Source organism: Salvia hispanica, chromosome 1 (genome assembly GCF_023119035.1).
Source record: "Salvia hispanica cultivar TCC Black 2014 chromosome 1, UniMelb_Shisp_WGS_1.0, whole genome shotgun sequence".
Classification (NCBI taxonomy): Eukaryota; Viridiplantae; Streptophyta; class Magnoliopsida; order Lamiales; family Lamiaceae; genus Salvia; species Salvia hispanica.
In genome coordinates this window covers 2,412,014-2,433,607 of record NC_062965.1, presented here as the reverse complement: position 1 = coordinate 2,433,607, position 21,594 = coordinate 2,412,014, and the positions used below count along the sequence as shown (strand labels likewise).

At 34.3% G+C, this 21,594-nt stretch overlaps 4 protein-coding genes and 1 long non-coding RNA gene across 5 annotated transcripts; all 5 read left to right on the top strand.

Moving 5' to 3' along the window:
* Positions 1–478: 478 nt before the first annotated feature.
* LOC125201117 lies at positions 479–1,361 on the top strand. The gene is made up of 2 exons (XR_007172843.1): positions 479–930; positions 1,011–1,361. It is a non-coding gene; the product is annotated as an uncharacterized LOC125201117 (long non-coding RNA).
* Positions 1,362–3,203: 1,842 nt separating this feature from the next.
* Positions 3,204–9,087, top strand: LOC125213938 (putative disease resistance protein RGA3). Its single transcript, XM_048114743.1, has 4 exons — positions 3,204–3,339; positions 3,995–4,150; positions 5,945–6,046; positions 7,956–9,087. The coding sequence occupies exon 4, from the start codon at positions 8,098–8,100 to the stop codon at positions 9,085–9,087; it is 990 nt and encodes a 329-aa protein (XP_047970700.1). The 5' UTR covers positions 3,204–3,339; positions 3,995–4,150; positions 5,945–6,046; positions 7,956–8,097.
* A 278-nt stretch (positions 9,088–9,365) lies between these two features.
* Positions 9,366–11,170, top strand: LOC125213836 (putative disease resistance protein RGA3). The gene is made up of 2 exons (XM_048114590.1): positions 9,366–10,938; positions 11,052–11,170. Exons 1-2 carry the CDS (start codon positions 9,366–9,368, stop codon positions 11,168–11,170), a joined length of 1,692 nt encoding a protein of 563 aa, XP_047970547.1.
* A 2,559-nt stretch (positions 11,171–13,729) lies between these two features.
* Positions 13,730–15,576, top strand: LOC125213821 (exopolygalacturonase-like). Its single transcript, XM_048114568.1, has 3 exons — positions 13,730–13,735; positions 14,171–14,452; positions 14,839–15,576. The coding sequence occupies exons 1-3, from the start codon at positions 13,730–13,732 to the stop codon at positions 15,574–15,576; spliced, it is 1,026 nt and encodes a 341-aa protein (XP_047970525.1).
* A 3,260-nt stretch (positions 15,577–18,836) lies between these two features.
* LOC125213794 (exopolygalacturonase-like) lies at positions 18,837–20,057 on the top strand. The gene is made up of 2 exons (XM_048114536.1): positions 18,837–18,935; positions 19,320–20,057. The coding sequence occupies exons 1-2, from the start codon at positions 18,837–18,839 to the stop codon at positions 20,055–20,057; spliced, it is 837 nt and encodes a 278-aa protein (XP_047970493.1).
* Positions 20,058–21,594: the final 1,537 nt, after the last annotated feature.

Here is a 21,594-nt window from a genome sequence, read left to right as displayed (position 1 = left end):
GTTCATTTGGTGAGACTGCAGAAGGTGAGGGTCATAAACTCTTCATTCAATAATTTAAGGACTCTCACATTAGCTATGTTAGAATTGAAATGTCTGCCACAACAGTTATTCTATAACAATCAGAATCTCTTGAAATTATCAATTTATGTCTGCCCAGCATTGAGAGAATTACCAGATGGCTTGGACACCCTCAATTCTCTAGAGGAGTTGTCCATAAAAGACTGTAAAAATCTAAAGTCAATTGGGAATCCAAGTGGCGGAGTAGGAAAATATCAAGGAAGCCTCCGTGAGCTGAATATTGAAGGGTGCAGAGAGCTGGTGGAATTTCCATGTCAAATTCTGGAGTCATCCGCACACACAATTCAGAAACTAAGATTGGAGGGATTAAGGAAGCTAAAGAATCTACCAATGCTAATTGACTGCCTCGCTAAATCATGCTCCTCGCCTCGAAGAATTGACAATCAGTGGTGTTCCTAATTTCATGGCAAGTGGTACTATTGAGAGTTGGAGTTTAGGCAGGTTGAAGTATTTAGATATAGATGTGAGTGTGGAGTGGTCAATGGAGAGTAGTGTTGGCATTAGAGAGACTGTGGAAGGGATGCTGCAAGGATGTGCCAACTCACTTAAGGAGTTAGATTTGAAGGGAGTGGAAAACTGGGAGTGGCTGCCTCAATCAATTCAACATCTCACTACTCTTCAAATCTTGAATTTAGAAAATATAGGAGTAGAAGAATTGCCACAGTGGCTGGGGAACCTCTCATCTCTAGGGATCTTATGGCTAAAACATTGTAACAGGTTGAGGTGTCTGCCCTCTGTTGCTGCGCGACTCACTAAATTAATCTATTTACATATTGATGATTGCCCGGAACTACACATTGATTTGGAGTGGCGCAACCATCCCAATCTGGAAATCAGGGAATGATGTAGCAAGTACGCATAATTTATTCAGTGTTGGAACATGTTTAGATGTTTTACAACTTACAAATCTGCTATTTATCCTTCCTATGTAGTGAGCAGAGCTGAAAATGGAGTCCGTATGAAGTCGGAAACTGAAAGCAAAGTCAAGAGACATTCCAACATTCCACACGCACGCATGGGAGGTCGTGCTCTGTCCAGATCTTCTTCCGTGAGCCGTTGTAGCAGATTCATGAAATTCAGATTTAAAATAAGGAAAGAGGTGGTGTTTGGTTTTCATTACTTTGTGTGTAATTTATCTTAGCATGTGTGCCTGGTCCTTCTTCGTTGCTCCTAGCATTAGTAGGAAGAATTGATAGAATAATTTGCTGAAATTCAGTACTTATTTGCTTAAGTTTTCATATTTGGTTTGGATTGCTTATATATACACACTATTTTATGATGCAGTATGTACTAAGGGTGTGTTTGGAACATGGAATTGGAGCCTCCAATTCCGCCTCCAATTCCAATTCCATTGTTTGGTATCATAAAAATGAATAGAATTGGAATTACTTATGCTTCCAAAATTTTCAATTCCATGATTTGAATTTCATATCGAAAGTTGAAAATTGGAATTCAAATAGTCATAAAATTAGATAGCTTCACTATCCACTAAACAAATTTCACATACACTACAAACATTTCACACGCTTTACACATTACACACATTTCATACACTACACATGTTTCACACACTACACACGTTCCACACACTACACACTACACACAATTCACACATTTCACATTCTACACATATTTCACACCCTTCACACACATTTCTAACACTTCACACATTTTACACACTACACACATTTCACACTATACACACAATACACAAAATACACACGCGACATGCACTATACACAAAATACACATACTATACACATTGCACACACATTACACACAAAATGCTCACACATATTACATTGTTTGTTTAGTTCGACCCCACAACTATAAATTCATGGATCCGCCGTAACCAATGTTGTATATATACTTTAATATAATTGGATCCATATATTTCAAGTTGGGTATAACTAATTAAGAACTGGTTCGTGGTTTACAATTAAGCCACTAATGACCAGCTAATAAGTTTTGTTATGTTTAATAGTACGTATGCTGAATTGGCCGCTTTTAATGCTAAATATATTAAAAATTCAATATGTGTAATAGTAATTTAAACTTCTATATAATATAGATATATTACATACGTCTAATAATTCTTTTAGAGCCAAGGTTGGTGGGCACGACTCGATTCATGCGGCGTTCGATTATCCCTTGTCCCTTGACTCTCTCGTATGCATCTATGGTTACTATCAAGCATCAATTCGCCGTTTGATTTGTTCGAGATAGCTCAAAAGTATACTGGGTTAAAGATGAAAATCGGACTAGATTAAACACTTATGACATGTTTGGTAGAGGTGATAACTCATCTAGGGATGAAAATCCATGAACAAAAATGAGCCGAATCGGCCTGCCCGATCTATTGTTTAAAACACTAGTTTCATCTAAACTTTCACGCGTATGTACTTGTTCTAATTAATTCAATTTTGTACATTGACTTAGCTCTTAATCACTTGTTTAGTAGCAATTATTGAAGCATCTTGATTTGATATTGTGTGATGACTTAATAACTTTTGACACGCCAATTAATAGCTTCTCCCATGGAATCTCGTGGAGTAGTTTAATTAGTGAATACACAAGTTGACATTGATAATCAACCTAAAAGTCCCATGGAGTCGAAAACGATATCATTTAATTGTATTCTATAACTGCATCAAGTTGACCATTGTGCATATTATTTAATTGTAGGCTGCAATATATAATTGGAGCATCTTGTATTTGTTTTGTCTGAAGACTTAATAACTTTTGATTTTGTATAGGAAAAATTGACAAATAATTCAAGGTAGATGGTCATATATTTTGGCTAGTCCCATACTTTTTAAATGATCTGAAAATAAATTACGAAAGATAAAATTTCTGCCAACTATACATCCCATTTTTCTCATTTTCAGCAAATTAAGCGTTGACGTGGCAGCCGATTTAAAACACGTATTTGACACAACAATGGCTTCTTCCAAGAATCTTGTGGAGTAGATAATTAGTGAACAAATACACAAGTTGGCCCATGTGATATTAATTTGTTATAGGCTTTCTCGTATAAATTTAATCAATTATACGATGACTAGTTCAAGGTCAATGTTTGACACTCTTGCTTGTAAAATCTTGTTTTCTTTTTTTGTCATAGCTATCTGCCTCAAATTCAAATTCTGAATATTTGTGAATGAAGAAAGAGAGAGAGAGAGAGCTACTTCGTACCGGGGTTATATCAACGCATTTATTCTGAGTAGTGCAATCATCCCCTTCTCACACAAAATCTGGCAACAAGTAAGCAGATTAATTTTCAGTTCTGTTAGAGTAAAGAGTACTTTTTTAAATTTTAAGAGTTTTACAAGCAATAATGATCTGTTTATTTGTTAGGAAAAAGTAATACTGTTATTGATGTTATTGATGGAGGGAATGATCAATTGCTAACTTAATCTTTAATTGCTAACTATAACTATTTTAAAATCATAAGATTTATAGAAATCTGGTGGTCTATAAATTGTGATTTGTAATTTCATTTTATTATTATTTATATTTAAAAAGATAAGAAACTACTAAAATTAGGGTTTTAAGTCAAAATGTCAATATAGTGTATTAAATATTTCAATAGGATTCATTGAATATGTCAACATAATTTAGCATTGACATTTTATATGTATTGTATTGATATATTACCATATGTAGGTTGACATTAACCTGCTACAACAAAAATATAAAAATTCATTCTTTTTTTCAAATTTTGACATCGGAACATATGCAAGTAAGATCTCGTTAGAATCCTTATAAAATTATCTTTAATTTGATATGTGTTGTGTGAAAAAATAATTTAAATTGAGAGAATTATAATCATTTAAAATTTTAAGATATTTTTTAAAAATTAGTTATAACTAACTTTTTGTTAATTGACATTAATATCCTTGATTGAAATGTTTTGTAGACGACATTGATATTCGTGGATGAATGATCTTGTACCTTAATTGAATGATCCAATGCCTATCAATAAGTTGTACTCCCTCAGTCCGCGAATAGGAGTCCCGTTTTTCCATTTAGTCCGTCCGTGAATAAGAGTCTCGGTTCACTTTTACCATAAATGGTAATAAGGTCTCTCCTTCCACTAACTCATTCAACTCACATTTCATTTAAAACTAATACTCCCTCCGTCCCAGAAAGATTGTCACAATTTATTTTTTGCACTCGTTTTGCAAAAATAATAATAAATAGGTAAAGTTGAAAGAGAGTGAAATAAGAGAGAGGATAATGTAGGTAAGACTATTCTCTACATTATTCTTTATTTTACTTTACTCTCTCTCTACTTTAACTATTTATTATTATTTTTGCAAAATGAGGGTGAAAAAAGAAATGGGACAATCTTTCTAGGACGGAAGGAGTATATACAAGTGGGACCTCTATTCCACTAACTTTTTTCCTTCCACTTTTCTTAGCAATATAACACACTCCTATTAATGGATAATATGATAATTGATAGATTATTTATATATTTTGTATTTGAAAATATCAATAATATCAAACAAAAATATATAAGTTCGGCCTAAATTTTAGTCAGCAAATTAGGCCACCATTGAAATCTTCATCAAAATACAAATTCAGATTAAATAATAATTTACAGGCAAGTAGTACTCCCTCTGTCCCTTGTAGTAGAAGCATTTCTTTTTGGCATAGGATTTAAGAAAAATTGTTTTAAATGAGTTAAGCAGAAGGAGAATAAAGTAAAAAGGAAAAAGGTAGAGAGATGGAGAGAGAGTAAAGTACTTTTTGCTAAAAAAGAAGATGACCCAGCTACAGTGGAACAGCCCAAAAAGGAAGATGATTTCTTTCTTGGATGGCACAAGAATTTATGCAAATTTATTTTATATGTGAAGTAGGGAGAATAAAGTAAAAGACAGATGTAATAAAGTAAAGATAAAGGTCTTTCCATTATTAGCATAAGGTCATCTTAGTTGGGACAAACTGACAAACTAAAAAGGAAAATGTGTCATCTTCAATGGGAACAGAGGGAGTATGATATATAGTTGAAAATTTGTACTCCGTCTGTTCCGATCTAGTTGATGAATTTCTTTTATGCATTAGATATAAGAAATTGATGGTTATATGTTAAATGAATAGAGAATAAAGTAAATAAGAGCAAGATAGAATAAAAGAAGAGAGAAGATAAAAGTTTTAGCCCAATAAGAAAATGAAGCAAGTAGCATTGAACACTCCAAAATAGAATATGGAACAAGTAACTTGGATGAACGAAGTATGAATAAAATTTTTATTAAATCTAAAAAATATTAATAATAGTTATTATTATTATTATTAAAATATATGATAATTTGAATAAATTACATTAAGATTAACTTAATAAATTATTGTTAATGTCAACCTAGGAAAATGAAGGAGAGCGCAATACAAAACATGCAATTAATATATATTAATTTATACTTAATATCACTCTAATTAAAATTTAATTACCTTAATTAATAATCTAAATTATATTATCAATTTTCCTGTTTTGAGAATTCATCTTATTTGACTACGTGCATATTTTCTCATTCTCGGCTGTCGCGCATAAACCTAATTAATTACTCCCCCGTCCCATAGAAATATGTCATATTTTCTTTTCCGTCCGTCTCATACAAATAGTCCATATCTATTTATGACAACCTTTTTCTCCTTCTATTTTACTTTATTATTTATGGGTCCACTGTCCACTACACAATTTCAATTACTTTTTTCTATTTCTCTCTTACTTTATCAATTAAACAGTAAAACTCAGGTCAATACCATATGTCCTATTTCTATAAGACGGAGGGAGTATATATGACTAGTTCGAAGGTCAAATTACATGAACCTCTGCTTACCAAATCTTGTTTTTTGTGTTTTTTAGCTATTCAGCCACAAATTCAAATTCTGAATATTTATAATTGAGTCTTGATAGAGAGAGAGCTTCTTCCTACCGGAGTTATATGCAAGTACTGATACCCAGCAAGTAAGTATATCATTTTCCATTTTCTTCTGCAATGCATGGGAATTGTTTTTCAGTGGAGAGAGAATAAATGTGTTTCTTCTGCCCACGCGCTGTGTCTTCATCATATTAAGTGGAAAAAGAATATAAATTAAGAAATAGAAGTAAAAAATAAATGTGTTTCTATTTATACTAATGAATCTTTTGATGAATGGAGAATCAATTTCTTAATTGATCTTAACATATTCAATTTTGATGTTGTTGTTCTCCTCATAAAATTACCTTTAAACTTTTAGTACTATATTTTTGTTAAAAAATACACTTAATGGATTTATTGACTTCACTCTTCATTATTAATTTTTCCGAAAACTCATTTTAGTGGCTGCCGATTTCTATCACTAATTTTGTAACGGGCTTAACGTCAATAATGTCGATGTAATATTACTAACACCAGTTCCGTCACTATTCCGTCACTAAAGTCACTAATTAAAACTGATATACTAGTGACTAGCGACTAATATTCGGTGTAATAGATCTAGGCTATATATTTTCAATCCAATGATTCATTGGTTCTATTAATGATTCCTTTCAATTAGAGCCATTTGATTCTATTAATGGTTTCAACCAACAAAATCATTTGTCAAATGTTTGTTTTCATGACCAGCTAAATGAGGAACCTAGTTTTTTTTAGCTATTTGCTTGTTTACAAATCCACACATTACTTTATGTTACTAAATTGTTATGCTCCGACCGCTTAATTATACAGCTAAATATCGCGGTCATATAGAAATAATTATGTTTTTTTGAGTTTGTCTTCATATTAACATATAAAGTACATGATTCGAATCAATTAACTTGATTTTCTTTCCTATTTTTTAATTTCCTTGATTAAGTTGCTTTTTATATTTATTTGTTTTTCTAGTTAATTAGTAAGTATACGCCAAGTTAGAGCATCCGCATCAATGCTCTTGTGGAAGAGCTGTGCTCTTGCCGACGGCAAGAGCACGTCTGTACTCGCTGCTGCGCTCTTGCCGACGGAACGGACGTGCTCTTGCCAAAGAGCACGGCCCTGTTGGCGGCAAGAGCACGGGCAGCCAACGTGGCATGCTCTGGTTGGCCCACATGTATACAGGGTAATACTCCCTAGAATAAGTACTACTAATTATATTATTTGACCCACATATATATAGGGTAATACTAATTACAATAATAACTAATAACTTTTAACTATGTGAATTAAAATTATTTACATAAAGACGTAATTATATCAATACAACATGTAAATTTAAATATCAACACAAGAATATTGATAAATTTATGTCTTTTGTATTGATATTTTTAACATATATACATGCAAATTTGAAATTAGTTATTAGTTATTAGTTATTACGTTAAATTAGTTAGTACTCCCTCCGTCGTCCCAGTTTAAGAGTCACTTTTTGCCATAAAAGTCCGTCCCAATTTAAGAGTCACATTTAGAATTTTTCATATTTGGTCATATAATTTTACCCCATTGCTCATCAAAATTACATTAAAATGTCATTATCTACATTAAAATAAACCAAAACAAAAATAAAAAACCAAAAAGTCAAAAAGGACCCATCTTCAACCAACTCACTTCATTTATTACACACTCTACCATCTCACTTCATTTATTACACACTCCACCATCTAACTTCATTTATTACAAACTTTCACTCTTCTTAAAATCCGAGCCATAACAATAAGTGACTCCAAATGTGGGACGGATGGAGTATTTGATTATACACCTATATATCCATACATATACATACATAGATGAGATGTACTAGAGTTATAACCATAGATGAAATGTACTAGAGTTATAAACATATTTCTTGACACTAGTGTAATATTTATCATCCACAAGTTTACATGAGACAAAAATTTAAAAGAATTTCCTCTTTCACTATAGCTATCTCTCTGCAACTATAGAAGGAGCAGCTTCTGCAGCCATCGAAGTTGTTGTTCAAAACCTGATCAACGTTTTGAAGGAAGAGTACTCTTTGATTCGAGGTCTCGATGGAGCTGCCTGACAGCTGCAGAGGACTTTGGACATGATCCAAGCCTTCTTGAATGATGCAGAGAAGAAATCCATCACTGAAAATGCTGTCAAATTATGGTTAAGGGAGCTTGAAGTCATGGCTTTCGAAGCTGATAATGTCTTGGACGAACTCAGCTATCAACTTCTACAAAAACAAGTGGAGAAAATGAAGACATCCAGTCACAGTCCCAAGGCCAAGGATTGGGTACTATCATGCATCTTATCCTGCAAAAGCATTATGCGCCGGCGTAATATGGCTAACACAATGAAAAAAATCAATGCGGAGTTTGAGTCTATGAACCAAAGGGCAACAGATCTTGGCCTTCAAAGCATAGTTCAAAATGCACCTATTGCTACTCATATTTCCACCGAGACTAATTCCATCAGGAGTGATCCAATCTTTGTCGGAAGAGATGATGATGTCTCTAAAGTTGTTTACATGCTGACCCGTATCCCCCAAGATCGGACCATCTCCATCGTTGCTCTTGTCGAAATGGGGGGTATGGGAAAGACCACGTTGACTCGGAATGTCTTCAATCACAAAAGGCTAAAGACATTCGAATCACATATTTGGGTTCATGTTTCTCAAACTTTTGATCCAATTGGTCTCTACAACAAAATCCACTCAACATTGACTCCAACCACCAGTGATAGAGTTGAGCGAGTTGAGCATGAGGAAATTATCCTTAAAAAGCTTCAAGAAGCTCTCAGGGCTAAAACTTATCTTCTTGTTCTTGACGATGTTTGGAATGAAGATGTTCTGAAATGGGAAACCTTTATAAATAACATTGAGGGAGTTTCTTCTAAAGAGGGAAATGGCATTATCATCACTACCAGGAGTCAAAAGGTTGCTTCAATTGTTAACCCATTTTATATTCATCGAGTGAATGGCTTATTAGATGAACAGTGCTGGTCCATAATAAAAAGAAAAACTTTTGATGGAAATGCAGAAGTTCCACCAGGATTTGAGACGATAGGGAAAGAGATTGCAAAAAGATGTTAGGGTTTGCCCTTGGCTGCCAATGTGACCGGGGGCGTGCTTCATCGCTGTAAGTCCGAACAAGCTTGGCGCTCCATCAATGAAAATTGGCTCTCAGATGATGAAGGAGGTGAAAATATCTTAACAATATTGAAATTGAGCTTCGATCACTTGTCTTCACCGCCACTCAAAAAGTGTTTTGCCTATTGTTCGATTTTCCCCAAAGGTTGGGTAATCATGAAGGAGGAACTGATTGAACTTTGGATGGCTGAAGGGTTTCTTAGACCTAGCCAAGAGATGATATGGAGTCCATGGGAAGCATCTTTTTCAATGTGTTTCTGCAGAATTCTCTGTTGCAAACTACAGAAGCAAATTATCGTGGAAGGGAAACATGTGTGATGCACGATCTTGTGCATGATCTTGCTTCTTCTGTTTTATCTAATAATAATGCAGATGGAAACACTCGATACAAGTTTCACAAAAGAGAATTGAGTCGTATTCCAGATGAAGTGTCGAGGAATTTGCGTACATTACTCTTGGAAGGTGGAACTTCTGTTACCATATTCTCTAACTTCAAATATCTGCATAATCTAACTCTTTATGGTCGTGATTATAAAGAGTTGCCCATTTCAATTAAGGAGTTGATACATTTGAGAAATCTCAATATATCCGATACATCAATTGCAAACATTCCGGAGTGGATAGGTGAACTCCATCACTTGCAAACATTCAGATCAGAAATATGGGAACTGAAGAAACTGCCAAATACGATGAAGTACTTGATTAATTTAAGGCATCTTTGTCTAAAGTCGGAAACAAAGTTGCCTACAGAGATTGGGAAATTAACTTCTCTTCAAACACTTGAGCACTTTAAAGTGAGCGAAGAGAAGGGCTTCCAAATTGAAGAGCTTGGAAGTTTAAAAAATCACAAAGGAACGCTAGAGATTAGACATCTTGAAAGGGTGCGTGACAAGGAAGAGGCTATGAAAGCAAATATGTTAGAGAAGTCAAACTTGTCTAAACTGGTGTTTAGTTGGGATGACGAGAGAAGTATCCGTGAAAGAAATGATGAGAGTGTATTGGAAGGCCTCCAACCTCATGCAAATTTGAAAGTGTTGGAGATTAGAAGATATCAAGGCAAAAGATTTCCAGCATGGTGTAAGAAGATGGAAGTATGGGATGGGTTTCAAGGCTCTTGGGCAACATTTGACAACTTGACTCAGATAATACTTCGGCATTGCTCAGAATGTGAGGAAATCCCGAAGCTAGAGCACTTGCCTAATCTGAAATCTCTTTATTTGGTAGGACTGAAGAATGTGAGGTTCATAGATTCTTCATTCAGTAATTTCAGGACTCTCGTAATATCTGGATTAGAAATAAAATGTCTGCCAAAACAGTTATTCTATAACAATCAGAATCTCTCAGAATTAAGCATTCTTGAGTGCCCTGTATTGAGAGAATTACCACATGGCCTGGACACCCTTATTTCTCTGAAGGATTTTACTATAAGAAAATGTGAAAATCTAAAGTCAATTGGGAATCCAAGAAAATATCAAGGAATCCTGCGTAAGCTGGTTATTGTACGGTGCACAGAGCTGATGGAAATTCCATATCAAATTCTAGAGTCGTCCGCACCCACAATCAAGACACTCGCATTGGAAGGATTAAGGAGGCTAAAGAATCTACCAATGCTAATTGACTGCCTCGCTAAATCATCTCCTCGCCTCACACAATTGACGATCAAAGGTGTTCCTAATTTTATGGCTAGTGGTACTATTGAGAGCTGGAGTTTTGGCAGATTGAAGACATTAGAGATAGATGTGAGTGTGGAGTGGACAATGGAGACTAGTGCTCGCATTAGAGATACTGTGGAAGGCATGCTGCAAGGATGTTGCAACTCACTTGAGGAGTTACAATTGAAGGTGGTTGAAAATTGGGAGTGGCTGCCTCAATCAATTCAACATCTCACTACTCTTGATTACTTAAAGTTAGAAAATATTGGGGTAGAAGAATTGCCCCGATGGCTGGGGAACCTCTCGTCTCTAAGGGAGTTACGCCTATATCGTTGGAAAAGGTTGAGGTGTCTGCCCTCCGTGCGCCTCACTAAATTAGAATTGTTAGTAATTCAATATTGCCCGGAACTACACATTGATTCGGAGTGGCACAACCATCCCAATCTGAAAATCGATGATAAATGGATGACCTTTGCCGCTTAGATGACTTAGCAAGTAGTAAGTACTTTCACTGCTGTTGAAATGCAACTCCTCCCATCATATTCCATTTCCATAATCTTTCTTTTCCTTTTCCTTGCAGTACACAGTAGCCCGTTAAGGGGGAGACCTATTCCGTCGCCTTAGCGGCCCCCACACTCTGGCCCGACATTATGTGAGGGGTAAATCAGGGTATGCAATAGCCCATTAAGGGGGAGACCTTAACCCACGGACTGCCAGAAGCCCATCTCCCAAGGCCTCACACTTTGCCTGAGAGATGGAAGCAACTACACGACAGCAGGATTCGAACCCAAGGTCATTGCAGCAAGATCAGACTCCGCTGCCAACTGTGCTGCCCCTGTGGGCTTTCTTTTCCTTTTCCTTTTCCTTTTTCATACATAGTCGATGATTACCTTCTCTTTTCTTTTCTACAAAACCGGGTACCCAAACCCGAAAATCATCAAAATGTCTATCCAATACCCGCCCCGACATATCTTCGGGTACTCCAATACCCACCCCGGGTATCCATACCCGACCTATCGGGTACCCAAATAACCGACTCTTTACATGTGTTAATAACTAATAAAAAAATTAAATTTTATATAGAAATATAGAAATATTTAAATTGACTAATATCTTTAATGTTTCATTTATTTTGTAGTATTAAACTAAAAAAAAATGGATCACTTTTATTTTAAACTATAAGATTATATTTATGGGGATTGATCATGCAATATGTAGATAAAATAATAAAAAATACGCATTTATTAAAACTATAGAAGCTCAAGCAATTAATAATATAATTCAAAAATTAAAATAATTAACTAAAATATAAAAATCACATTAGTTGGTTATGCAATACATAAAAATCATTAAACAACTAGCAAAATATAGAAGCAGTCATTGCTAAAATGCAAAAAGTCGTCATATTCAAAGATTCATCCAAAATATTAGTTCTCATTAGTAAATAAATTAGCCCAATTCTTAAAGCTCAATAATAAATTGGATATTCGGGTAATACCCGATACCCATTCGGATTATCCAATACCCGATTTATCTTATATTTCAATATCCAATCCAATACCCAATCCCATAAAATTAGATATTGTATATCCAAAACCCGGCAGATATCGGGTTGGGTACGGGTAAATCCAATTCCCACCCCTAGTCTTACCAATTTCATTTATTACCATTTTCATTTTATTTTATTAAATATGGATAACATATGTCTTTCTGACTTTTGCTAAAAGATATTGGCTTTGTAAAGTAATCCAAAAATGGTAGAAAAGGAAGCCATCCCATTTGTCTTACCATTTTAATCTATTACTAATTTCATTTTATTTTATTAAATACGGATAACATATGTCTTCCTGACTTTTGCTAAAAGATACTGCCTTTCAATTTTTATTTCTTTCCTTCACTAATTATTTTCCAATAAGCCCAATGTTTACATGTCTTCCTTTGACTTTTGCTAAAAGATATTGGCTTTCAGTTTTTACTTCTTTCCTTCACTAATTATTTTCCAATATATTTAAATATAAGTAGAGAAAAGATAAATTAGTTATTTTGACTAAATTTGACTACACTAATCTCTGACTCTAATGAAATCACTTAATTATAATTGAAATTCATATTTTAAAATCCAAAATGACACACTAAATATAGTACAGTTTAATTGCTAAAATTATCCACACCAATTTAGTTTCCTTTTTCTCTCTAAAACGTCCGATTGTAACTAACTAACATTTTTCCCACATTTCCTAATTTCCCACTTTGGTTGTCGCATCTTTGTAGCGATAACACCAAATTCTACTGTATTTATCAATTTAACATTGAAATCCTATAATATCAGGATATTGGATATATTGTTTATACAGTTGACTTCTTACCATTTGAAGCTCAAAGACATGAATATAGCTTTCATTATATGATTTCACAATCGTATTAGGTCAACTATAAGGAATCCATAATTATCTTTGGAAGAGCAAATAAGAATAATCTAAGATTTCCTATAATGAGGATAACATAAGTAGAATTGTAAGGCACCAATGATGGAACCAGAAAATAGATGGGTGGGATAAAGATATTAGAAATTAATATGAATAATCTTTATATCTATATTATTTAAAAAATAGTACATTATAATTTATGAAATGGATGTTGACTATTTTTATGAGATGTTAAGATAAACAAATGCACAAATATCTCCGACAAACAAATGGAATAATATAAATTATGCATTTTTATTTAATAAAATTATTCATTTTATTTATTCACGAATCTTAATTAATTACAATATATAATGAGATAAAAAGGAAAAAAAATCGCAAATGAGAAAAGTGCTAATGCTTAACAAAAATGGGATGTGGATGCCCTTAAGTTTGAATGATCTCCAAGATGCAAAACTTTATAAATATCTAAACTGTGTGCTAAATATCTAAAACAATTTGAAAAATATGGAGGTCAGTAATTTATTCTTTCTATTGATTGTAAAATTGACTATAAGAGCCACAAACTTATTAATCAACATTCCATAGATAAAATTTGGAATAGTGTTTTAAACAACATTGAGTTACAAACTTTAATGCATGACTTCAACTTAGATATATAAATAGAAGTGTCTCTATTTTGAGTTCATATCATTACCAACAATACTTCATCAATGGATTCAAATTGTTTGTCTCAAAGCATTGTTATTTTCTTTCTTCTCTCCATTTGGAGCACTCTTCATGTCCATTGCCAAAGCAACATATTCACAATTTCTCAAAATGGTGCCAAAACAGATAGCAAAGAGGTATCATAGAAAAAGAAACATTTTACTTAATGGATTTCATGATAGGATATTCTATAACTTTTTGCATACTAATTACTTTTATTTTTAATTTATTTTGTTGCAGTATTTTTTAGATGAATGGAAGAAAGCTTGTGCAACTGATGGAGGCACACTTAGTGTTCCAAAAGGAAATTATGAATTAAGTGATATTGAATTTTCAGGGCCATGCAATGGCGAAACCAATTTTGTACTAGAAGGAACTATAACTGCTCCCGAAGATCCTACTCCCGACATCGATCATTGGATCATGTTTCACCAGGTCGATAGCCTCTCGATCTCAGGCACCGGCACCTTAGATGGAAACGGAGCCTCCTATTGGAGAACCGAGCATGACACCACTATAGCGGTAACACAAACCGAAACTTATGATGTGGCACATAGAATTTCACTTCTCTCTATCTTATACTCCATATGACCCATTAATATGAAAACATTTATTTATTTTACTTATGACTTAATGAACTGAGAATTAAGTAAGAAAAGATGAAAAAGTAAAGATGATTTTATTTCAATTTCAAACATGTTTCTTATTAACGGAATAATCCAAAAAGGAAAACTATCAGTTTCGATGCAACTAATTTAATTTCAGTGTGCATACATATATATATATATATATATATAAATGTCAACACAAAGACATAATTGACATTTTTAAGGCAGGGTTGACGAATTATCAAAGTTAACCCCTACATAAATTACATTTATGACCTAACCCTAACCCCTAATTTACAGACATTGAAGCTTGAGAAAGTCAACAAAGTGAACATTAGAGACATCCATTCCATCAACAGCAAAAAGTTCCACTTTCACATCCACAACTGCAACGACGTAACCATAAACAACATCCACGCCACAGCTCCGGAAAGCAGCCCCAACACCGACGGCATCCACCTCAGTAATTCCGACAACATCAGAATCACCGGTGCAAGCATCGCCACTGGAGACGACTGCATCTCCATAGGAGACGGAGTCACCAACACAGACATCACAGGCGTCAACTGTGGCCCGGGCCACGGCATCAGCATCGGGAGCCTCGGGAAGAATCAAGGGGAGAAGGAAGTCCGGTCGATTCGGGTAACCAATTGCAACTTAAAAAACACCAAAAACGGGCTAAGGATCAAGACGTTCGCGCCTTCTCCACCGGGGCTTGTTTCGGATATCACTTTTGAGGGCATTATAGTAGATAATGTGGACAATCCGATCATCATCGATCAACATTATTGCCCACACAAGAAATGTGAGGGTGGTGAATCGAGTGTTTTGATAAATGGTGTAAAATTCATCGACGTTCGTGGTAGCTCGAGTAAAGAAGTCGGGGTGAAGGTTGATTGCAGCAAATCGCATCCTTGCAAAGACATACAATTGAAGGGAGTTAGCTTGACCTTTGAAGGGAAGCCAACTAATGCAGTTTGCTCTTCAGCTGATGTTCAATTTCTTGGAGATGGCCAAACTCCTTCAAGTTGTTCCTGAGATCATTAAATCTCTTTCCATACCTATAAGTATGAGTGTAATCTTATATAGTTATCAATGAGTTATAGAATAAAATTATTTTATGGTGTTTCTATTTCTCTCTCTTCTTCGTTTCTATTTTGTTTTCACTATTTCATACTCCCTTCGTCACACAAGAGTATGCATTCTTGATTGGGCACAAATAATGCATAATTGAGATGAGAGTAAGGTGTTGACTATACTAAACTGTGAAAATCTAAACTCCATTGGGAATCCAAGTGGCGGAGCAAGAAAATATCAAGGAATCCTCCATAAGCTGGATATTGTAGGGTGCGGAGAGCTTATGGAAATTCTACGTCAAAGTCTGGTGTCGTCCGCACCCACAATCGAGATAAAGAATCTACCTATGCTAACCGACTGCCTCGCTAAATCATCTCCATTCCATTTAGGGGCTTCTTGGTATGATGGAATGGAATGAAAATGCAAATAGAACGTAGGTGGGAATGGAATGACAATTTCATTCCATTTCGTTGCGATTACCCAATCCTATTTACTCCCTTCGTCCCACTTTAGGAGTCCCAGTTTACCACTTTTGGGTGTCCCACTTTAGGAGTTCCGGTTGGAATATTCCATAATTGGTAAATAGGCCCCACATTCCACTCACTTTTTTCCACTCAAACTTTATTATAAAACTAATATATAAAAGTAGGACCCACATTCCACTATCTTTTTTCACCAACTTTCCTTAATATATCTTAAAACTCGTGCCGAACTCAACCGGGACTCCTAAAGTGTGACAGAGGGAGTAATAAATATTGTCTCTGTTCCAAAATAGTGGAGTCATTTTTGTCATTTTGTTATTTCATTTTTTAGTAAAAGTCAATACATTTGTTCTCACTTATTCTACTATCTCTTCATCTCTCTATCTTTTTCCTTTTCTATTTTATTATTCTTTTTACTGAATTCACTTAACACATATTTCCTTAATTGCGTGTAAAAAAAGAAATGCATCCAACGGGAAGGAGTATTCAATTTTAACTTTCAAACTATTGGATAATGCTTATACAACTGACCACTTTCGATATGAAGCCCAAATATTTCAACACAATAGAAAACTTTTATAAATTAATCCAAAAATGGTAGAAAGGGAAGCCATCCCATTTGTCTTACCATTTTCATTTATTACTATTTTCATTTTATTTTGTTAAATATGGATAACATATGTCTTCCTTTGACTTATTCTAGTCGATCTTGGCTTTCAATTTTTATTTCTTTCCTTCACTAATTATTTTCCAATAAGTCCAACAATATTATTATAATAAATGTCAAACTAATTTCTAGCGTTGAACGTCAGATCCTTCATATTTTCTTCATTCTAGAACAGTAGTATTAGATAACACTGAGTTCATTTTTAGTTGTTTTAGTTCATTTTATACTGCGTTCATTTCTAACATATCGGATATTGCTTATACGATTGACTTCTTACACTTTGAAGCTCAAATATTTAAACACCATAAAGACATGAATTTAGCTTTCATTAAACTTCAAAAAGTAAGGTTTGAAATAGCCTAAAGACATGAATATAGCTTTCATTAAATGATTTAGCCGTATTAGGTCACCGATAAGGAATCCATAATTATATATGGAATAGCAAAAAAAAAATTAATGAGAATATCTAAGATGACCTAAAATCAGTTATATAGAATCACGAACTTAAATGGAAGTTCGAATTTCCCATCGTCAACGAATTCCAACTATATTAAAATGAGATAGATGTCGAGTTGGCTAGAAGGAATAGTTGGCAATTTTATTGTATAAAAGGTGTCGTCTTTATAAAATAAGAGTGCACATTTTATTAACTATGTACGACGACGTCGATTGTGAAATAAGAGTGCAAATTTATTAATTAAAATGGCATCAAATTTTTACCTAACAACTAAGGAAATAAATCATAAAGATAATACTTTCATTCATTCCATAAAAATAGATATTTTGGGGGCCAAATGACTTTTAGTGCTTAATTGGTAAAATATGAAAGATATAAAATGAAAAAAAAGTAATTGACATATTATAAATAGAAAATGAGACACTTTAATAAAGTGAAAATCTTTCTAAAATGGATGTTGACTATTTTTGTGGGACGGAGATAAAATTATGAGTTGTTATGATAATCAAATGCAGAAATATCCCAAACAAACAAATGGAATAATAAAGTTATGCATCTTTTTTAATAAAATTATTTGTTTTATATATTCACGAATCATAATTACAACCTCTGTCCCACAAGAATATGTACTTTGGATTGGGCACGGGTTTTAATGCACAATTGGTAAAGTACGAGAGAAGTAGAAAGAAAAAGTAATTAAAGTATTGTTAGTGGAGAATGAATCTCACCTCAATAGAGAGAAAAGAGTTTTCAAATTTAAAAATTGTGTATTCTTGTTGGACGAACTAAATAAGAAATAGTATATATTCTTGTGGGACGGACGTAGTATAATGTATAATGAAATAAAAATTAAACAAATATAGAAAATGAGAATAGTACTAAATGTTTAACAAAAACGGGATATTGTAAGTTTGAGTGATCTCAAAGATGCAAAACTTCATAAATATCTAAACTGTGTGCTAAATATTTGAAACAATTTGAAAAATATATAGGTCGGTTATTTATTTTTTCCTGTTGATTGTAAAATTGACTAGGAAAGCTACTAACTTAGTAATCAACATTCCATAAATAAAATTTGGAATAGTATGTTAAACAACATTGAGTTACAAACTTTAATGCATGACTTCAACTTAGAGCTATAAATAGAAGTGTCTCTATTTTGAGTTCATATCATCACCAACAATACTTCATCAATGGATTCAAATTGTTTGTCTCAAAGCATTGTTATTTTCTTTGTTCTCTCCATTTGGAGCACTCTTCATGTCCATTGCCAAAGCAACATATTCACAATTTCTCAAAATGGTGCCAAAACAGATAGCAAAGAGGTATCATAAATAAAGAAGCATTTTGCCACATAAATTAACAATGGATTTCATGATAGCAAATGTAATTTGTTGCATATACTTAACTAGTTTTATTTATTTTGTTGCAGTATTTTCTAGATGCATGGAAGAAAGCTTGTGAAACTGATGGAGGCACACTTAGTATTCCAAAAGGAAATTATGAATTAAGTGATATTGAATTTTCAGGGCCATGCAATGGTGAAACCAATTTTGTACTAGAAGGAACTATAATTGCTCCGGAAGATCCTACTCCCGACCTTGATCATTGGATCATGTTTAGCCATGTCGATAGCCTCTCGATATCAGGCACCGGCACCTTAGACGGAAATGGAGCCTCCTATTGGGAGACCACGCATGACACCACTATAACGGTAACACAAACCGAAACTTATGATGTGGCACGAAGAATTTCACTTCTTCTCTCTATCTTATACTCCATCTGTCCCATTAAATTTGAAACATCTGATCATTTTGTTTCCATCTAAGAGAACATTTCATTATTAATGGAACAGCGTGAGTGTTAAGATGTCTCACTGTCAATTTTTGATGCAACTCTAATTTCAGCACGAGAAGATCTTAAATACATGCAGTGACAGTGCATAACTATATATAAATTTACAAAGTCAACACAAAGACATAGTAATTGACATGTTGTTGCGATTACATTTTTTATATACTGAATTGATGAGTCATCAAAATTATCCCCCTATATATATATAGTACATTTATGACCTAACCCTCACCCAAATTTACAGTCATTGAAGTTTGACAAAGTCAACAAAGTGAACATTAGAGACATCCATTCCATCAACAGCAAAAAGTTCCACTTTAACGTCCACAGCTCCAACAACGTAACCATAGCAAACATCCACGCCACAGCTCCGGATCACAGCCCCAACACCGACGGTATCCACCTCGGAAAATCCAACAACATCAGAATCAGCGGTGCAACCATCGCCACTGGAGACGACTGCATCTCCATAGGAGACGGAGTCACCAACGTGGACATCACAGGCGTGAATTGCGGCCCGGGCCACGGCATCAGTATTGGGAGCCTCGGGCAAGATCTAGGGGAGAAGGAAGTCCGGTCCATTCGGGTAACCAATTGCAATTTAAAAAACACCAAAAACGGGCTAAGGATCAAGACGTTCGCGGCTTCTACACCGGGCCTTGTTTCGGATATCACTTTTGAGGGCATTATAGTAGATAATGTGGACAAGCCGATCATCATCGATCAACATTATTGCCCACACAAGAAATGTGAGGGTGGTGAATCGAGTGTTTTGATAAATGGTGTAAAATTCATCGACGTTCGTGGTAGCTCGAGTAAAGAAGTCGGGGTGAAGGTTGATTGCAGCAAATCGCATCCTTGCAAAGACATACAATTGAAGGGAGTTAGCTTGACCTTTGAAGGGAAGCCAACTAATGCATTTTGCTCTTCAGCTGATGTTCAATTTCTTGGAGATGGCCAAACTCCTTCAAGTTGTTCATGATCTCTCTTTCCAGAACTATAAATATGAGTGTAATCTTATATATGTATCAATAAATTAAAGAAATAAATAGTATTTCATGGTTTTTCACTTTTTCTCTATCTCACTCTCTTCCTCATTTCTATTTTGTTTTCACTATTTATTGAAGTACTATTTTATTTGTATCATATTTTCTTCCCAAATTTATAAAATATACTCATTCGTCCGATATTATTATTATTATTATTATTATTATTATTATTATTATTATTATTATTATTATTATTATTATTATTATTATTAATCATGAGATCGGGATATCTCCTACTGTTGGCCAAGCCACCGATCTAGCAGGCCTAGGCACCCTGGCTCGAATCGAAAAAGTTTATAGTTTGTTGTGCTGGGACGCAAGAAAGATTGGGGAAGAAGAGACAAAATGGGCTAAATTCTATAAATAGGGCATTCTGGAAATTGGCTTCCACCGATAGGTGCTTTTTTTTTTCTTTTTTTTTTTCTGTAAATGGGTGTTGCGCATTCTAAGGTGATTTCGGCAGTCAAACAACAAGTCAAAATTCAAACTTAAAACGCATTCTGAGAATGCGTATTTGATACGCATTCTAAGAATGCGTATTTCACCTGAATAAAATTCGGCAATTCAGAACGGGACGCGCTGCTGCTTCTCTCCCCTGCCCTCGCGAAACCCTTCGAAGATGCTACCTTGTCGTCCGATTCATGCATAAATCGAACAAATTCGTCTAATTGTTTCTCCCTCAAGGTAAGTTACATGCTTTTCTTCTTCATTTAGCATATATTCATAGTTTATGGTGAAAATTGTAATTTTAGGTTTTGTAGTTAAAAATTAAAATTTTATGCTATTGGTATAAATTGTATGTTCAATGTGTGTTATTAGCTACTAGGATTTGGTATGTAGTGTCTTTTAAATTGTTAATTTCTAAAGATTTGGTATATAGTTTATTTTGAATTATTTAAATTTTGAGATAAAGTTGTGTATGTATTGCAGGATTATGGACACAGAATCTATTTGTGTCCTTTTATATTGGGATGGAAGAATAGTACAAATTGGAGGAATTGATTTGTCTTATGAGCCACCCATGGCAAATGCATACCTTGTGTTAGATAAATTTGTTGCATACAATGAGTTGGTTAACAGAATATGTGATTGCATTGGAATCAATGTTAATGAGTATATGATTAGTTTGACATGGAAGCGTGCAATTCAAATGGGTCATGGATACAACTTTGTTGGCGTTCGACTTTGCGATGCATATATGAGGGATATGTTTGCAACAACTATTCAATCAGGTCAAATTGAGTTATTTGTTGACTATCAAGCTAAGTTAGCATAGCAACGTACTCCACATACGGTCATTGTCTATCAATCTAGAAGAGGACAACGACAACTTCAAGATAGAGTACAATATGATGATGGGTCATCTGGACATAATGAAGTTAGTCACGAGCCGGCTAATTTTGGGGATGATGGGCCTGTTTTTGGGGATGGTGGACTATCTCCCCATAATGAAGTTAGTGACGATTCTGA

Coding starts and splice junctions, on each gene's coding strand:
- LOC125213938 (XM_048114743.1), top strand. CDS start 8,098: ATGATCCAAGCCTTCTTGAATGATGCAGAGAAGAAATCCATCACTGAA.
- LOC125213836 (XM_048114590.1), top strand. CDS start 9,366: ATGGAGTCCATGGGAAGCATCTTTTTCAATGTGTTTCTGCAGAATTCT. Junction 10,939..11,051: donor CATTAGAGATACTGTGGAAG/GCATGCTGCAAG, acceptor GATTACTTAAAG/TTAGAAAATATTGGGGTAGA.
- LOC125213821 (XM_048114568.1), top strand. Junction 14,453..14,838: donor AGCATGACACCACTATAGCG/GTAACACAAACC, acceptor CCTAATTTACAG/ACATTGAAGCTTGAGAAAGT.
- LOC125213794 (XM_048114536.1), top strand. CDS start 18,837: ATGTTTAGCCATGTCGATAGCCTCTCGATATCAGGCACCGGCACCTTA. Junction 18,936..19,319: donor CGCATGACACCACTATAACG/GTAACACAAACC, acceptor CCAAATTTACAG/TCATTGAAGTTTGACAAAGT.